The 4,997-nt window shown below is 41.1% G+C and overlaps 1 protein-coding gene across 1 annotated transcript in view; it reads right to left on the bottom strand.

The window, feature by feature from the left end:
- Positions 1 to 414: 414 nt before the first annotated feature.
- Positions 415 to 4,997, bottom strand: part of zranb1b (zinc finger, RAN-binding domain containing 1b) — a 22,728-nt gene continuing 18,145 nt past the window's right edge. Inside the window, exons 9-10 of the mRNA XM_039784622.1 lie at positions 1,306 to 1,535; positions 415 to 1,068 (exon numbers count right to left, since the gene is read on the bottom strand). Of these exons, the coding sequence (XP_039640556.1) occupies positions 850 to 1,068; positions 1,306 to 1,535 (449 nt within the window). The 3' untranslated portion in view covers positions 415 to 849. The remainder of the gene's footprint in view (positions 1,069 to 1,305; positions 1,536 to 4,997) is intronic.

The following is a 4,997-nucleotide window of genomic DNA, read 5'->3' as shown; positions in this document are numbered from 1 at the left end:
GAATAACCACACGCGCACACACAACTTCAATCAGTCTGAAAAAAGGTAAACCAAAAAGGTCCGACATGAATGTTTGTGTGCTAAAACTTAACGAGTGTAGATTTGACTTGTAAAGGGAAAATCTCCCTTTCCAAGAGCTTCATATATGACCTTTATTCAAGCAATGATACTGTATTTATATAGAAATGTTTTAATAAATGTGCAGTGCTAAGTAATAAGGATTAAAGTCATTTATTATAACACAACCTCTGGTTTTCTATAGATAGTATTTATTGGCTTTGTCCCTGCCCATTCAAAAACAAAATGCTAAATAAGCCAACTCTTAAACTGGGAAAACAAGTTTGAGAAGAAGTGTGCTTTTGTCAGTGCCCACACTGAATAGATATAAAGTGTTGATTTGAATCATTGCTGGTATATTTCCTTATACTCTTTTTTTTTTTTTTTTTTTTTTTTTAAACAACCACATGCATTTACATCTATGTATTAAAGATAACTTTTTTCCTTTATATTTGAAAATCAAAACAAATCCAAAGGGCATTTGCATTCGTAAACCTTTATTCTCTCCCCGAATCGGTGTTTCGCAGCAGTTGAGTTTGTCAGTGTCGGTATGTCCGAGTGAAGTGTTGAGTGGGTTTTAAGTTAATGTCCGAGTGCCTGTGGGAGCGTCTTCTGTCGGAGGTGGTGGGTGGGTGGGTGGGTGGGTGGGTGGGGGCTTGTGGGTTCCCTGTTCTCTCCCGCAGGCTTTCACAGTTTGTCCGTGTCGGGAAAGGAAAACAGAATTAAAAGAGAACTGTAAGAGGGAGGAGTCCTGCCCCCCCGCAGACAGCCTCCCGCCCCGCTTCGGTTTTGTCACTCGTCGTCGTCATCTTCCTCCTCTTCGCCGTCGGACAAAGAGGCGCAGGGGCGGATCTGCCGGTAGCCGTCTAGCCACTTCTCCACCATCTGGGTGACGAGTGGGTGGTTGCGGCGGCGGGAGCTTTTCTGAAGAGAAACCAAAACCCCGCCCTCCGTTACACAGCAGTCCAACCACTCCCGCAGCAGCTTCTCCTGTTGCTCTTCGTTACCCATCTGAGGGACAAGGGGAAACAGACATGGCCATTAGGGGGGGGGGGGTGTGTTATCACTACTCTAAACACAGGAAATCATGTTCTCCCGCTGAAGCTCGGCCTGCTCACACAGACGAGACAAACCTCCTGCAAGTAATGGGATTTCATGCCCGTAACAAAAACGCATCAATCGTAAGAGAAATCAAAAGAATAAACAAGGAATGGTGTAGACACAGTGGGGGGGGGAGGGGGTCCTTACTTCCTGTGCTGACAGGAAGTGAATGTGAAGCAGCTTCCGCTCGCTGTCCACTAGCGGCAGGAACGTGACGGTCACGTCGTCGTCTGTGTTGAGGTTGGCGCCCGCGCCACGATTGTCGAACCCGTCGTTCTCCATGGCCACCAGTGCTGAGAAGTGGCCCCGCGTGTAGCCCAGAGCGATGGGGCTCTTCCAGCAGAAACTCTGCTCCCACAAAAGGGGCAAGTACACCCCTGGAGAGAGGAGAAGGAAGGAGAAATAGTGTTTAATGGTTTTCAAAGAAATACATTATGTCTTTATGAAAATCTAAATTTACAGAGGGGGGTAAAGGTAAGAGAGGTTATAATATGGGATGTGATTATCATATTTTTGAGTGCCATTACTTTTTTAAACCAATTTTACGGTTGTTATTACACAGTCTTGAGCTTAACTACCTACAGTAATCCAGTATGTATGTATTGGACAAAGAACAAGTGACTGCAGTTATATCAAGTGTGATAAATCACTTTACTGTCGAGCAAATATATATATATTTTTTTTATTGTTTTCTCACTTTTCTGTGATCAGACAGGTGCACTGCAAGTTGCGTCTTTTTGTGATTCTTGCTAGGTAACCATCGAATCACCCATCTTAAGCAAACCGTTATTTTGCTGTGAAGTTAAATGAAGAGGCGCTGAGCAATGCAAACCCAGTGAGCAAAACGCTTCACTGTCATTGAAAACCCTTTTAAAAAGGCCGCCCGGGGCTGCTAAAATGCCCTCTGTCTGATCGGGGCCTAAGATATATTGATACAAACATGCCACCACTGAAAATGTTGAAACACTTTGTCAACTACAGAATGGCGCACTGGTTATGCACAAAACAAAGCAGAAAACATCTGCTCATATTTCACATATTTCTTCAGTTCCATAAGACACAAAGCAGCTCTCTCAACACATGGCTACTCCTGTTACCGACACCCCAAATAAGAAGCCTGTCTGTTTAGCTACTCTTTTCTTCCAGTAACCACTGTGCTTTTACTGGGTTCACTTGGTCAACACTTTAACTAAGTTCCCCTCCCCTCCCTATAGGCGCCCATATAAACACGCCTCCCTCTGTGTGTTTTACATCGGCTCCTGGCAACTGTAAATCACGGCTCCATCAGGCAGGCTTTACAGCTATAGCAGTTGGCCATTACAGAGCACTTTCATCGTCCCATGTGCAGCATCACTCAGCAGACAAACTGAAAGGCTGTTTTTACTGCGAGCCATAAACGTAGATCTGCTCTCCACGCTCACAGGATTGTTTCTGATGGTTTACACATGTTCGTGTTCATGTGTGTGTGTGTGTGTGTGTGTGTGTGTGTGTGTGTGAGACACTTCACAGCATCTATGTGTGTGCCTATGCAGTGTTAGAATGTAACTCTGTATATTTACATTTAAGTACTGTACTTGAGTACAAATTGGAGGTACTTGTATTTTATGCAACTTTATACTCCACTATACAGTATCTCTGAGAAAAATATTGTACTTTTTACTCACAGCTATAGGTGCTAGTTAATTTCTCATACCCTTCCTGTCCAGTGAAAACAGTGCATCTCTACATGTGGTAATTTTCAATTGAGTTTGCAATAAACTGAGGGATAAAGTGTTCCTTTATGGATTGAGAAACTTCTACGACTTCTTCAGCTAAATTAACCATTTAAAAACCCTCTTGCATCAGCTGGAAATTGCATCGTCACACAGCTGAAAACAGGGCTCTTTTTCTGACACCATGAACAGTTGACTTTTAGAGCTACGTGGTTCTCACAGGACAGCATACAGTATAAAGTAGTTAAAATAAGCACACCTTACAGCAGTAAAATGCAACGTACACATTGATGCAGCATACATAGGAATCAAAAATCATCATATTTAATAGCAAAACACAGATACTTTAAGTACATTTTGCCCATCACATATACTCCACACAGAGTGTGAGTTCTTGCCCTCTGACAGACAATCCAGAGTCCCTCGCTGTAAACTCACTCGTTTTAAAAACTCATTTGTTCCTACCTGTCAAACAATGCTACTTGAGGCTGTAGAGATTGTGCAATAGTTTCATGATGTTTTACTGGGGGGTTAGGTGTACGTGCAATATGTTTTTACCACAGAATGTGTGCAATTTATTGTTGTGACTGGTACAATTGGTGCTGTATTGTTTTGTTAATAACAGGGCTGAAACGATTCCTCGAGTAATTCAAATAATTTGATTACAAAAAAAACCTCGATGCAAAATGATTTGCCTCGAAGCTTTGTTTAATCAACGTTACCAACGTTGTATTACTGTCGCACACCGGGCTGACACTGCTGGCGACACATGCCATGAAGACTGACGGTGCAGATTACAAAATGAAGAAAGGGAGCGTAAACAGAGAGGGGCTAAGAGACAGGCTGGAGAAAACTACAGAAAGTGTCCAAAGTTTGGAATCAGTTCAAACGTAATTAAAACTAAAACTCTGTACAGTGTGTCTACTGTGAAATTGAACTAGCTTACCACGATAATAGCACGACGTCAGTGCTTCAGCATCTCAACAGAAAACATGGAGTCTAACTTAATCCTCCATTCCACGAAGCGGACCCGACAAAAGTAAATCAGAGTCGTATGGACGATGAAACTACACCAAACACAACAACTACCAAAATCAAAGACAAGAAAATACGTAGCGGTGACCACGATCTGATCTAAAAGAGCCGACTTGTTGACTATCCCTTTGGAAAAACGCACCATTTTCTCTCACTCTCTCTCTCTCTTCACGGAAAAACAGCTGATCAACGATCTACTAGCATAAGTGTAACAGAGCTGTGTGACATTGTAATCAAATATATAAATTAAAATAGGTTGAGTATAACTTATATATACTTATAAGCCTATATACAGATCAGTCTCAGGTTGAAACTTGTAGTTTTGAAAGTTAAGTTGCACAACTTAAGGTAATGTTTATGTATGTTTAATGTATGCCTTAGTTTGAGGTTGTTATTGCATTTCATAATTTTTTTTTCTTTATAGTGTAATACGCACTTAACTGCACTTAATGTTTAGTTTTTTGAGAGATATTGTAAGAAATGTAGGCAATACAAATTTAGCTTTTTCTGAAAATTAAACCAAACTATTTGTACATTATTGCTCTTCAATTAAACAAACGTATTTCTTATCTGATTACTCGATTAATCAATGTAATAATTGGTAGAATACTCGATTACTAAAATAATCGATAGATGCAGCCCTAGTTTAGAACTGTCAAGGCATTATTTATGTGGACAGCTTGGAGTCCAAAACTAATTTCCTTAAAAGGGACAATAAAGTATATTGTATCATACTTCCATGATTTTACTTAAAGGTTCTGTACTCGACATTTAGAACAAATAATACAGCAGCAAACAAATATTTGCCGTATAAAGATATAGTGGAGTAATGTTGCCTGAGCAGAGAATGAAGTCACAATCCCTCTGTGTGTGTTGTAAACTGAACTTCTTTGTTGTTTGTAATGATCCGGCCACCGTGCATTTTAGTGCATGTGGCCGTGAAAAAAAAGTAGGTGTTTCACGTATTTGGGAACGGTCTGTGAGAGCCATGTGGAGGCAATCCCAGCACGCTGTTGTGTCAGTATTTCGAGTACAGCCCCTTTAAGGTTTTGAATGCAGGACTTTTACTTGTAGTGGAGTATATAACACTCC

Source organism: Perca fluviatilis, chromosome 19, assembly GCF_010015445.1.
Source record: "Perca fluviatilis chromosome 19, GENO_Pfluv_1.0, whole genome shotgun sequence".
Taxonomy (NCBI): Eukaryota; Metazoa; Chordata; class Actinopteri; order Perciformes; family Percidae; genus Perca; species Perca fluviatilis.
This window is presented reverse-complemented; position numbering and strand designations above follow the sequence as displayed.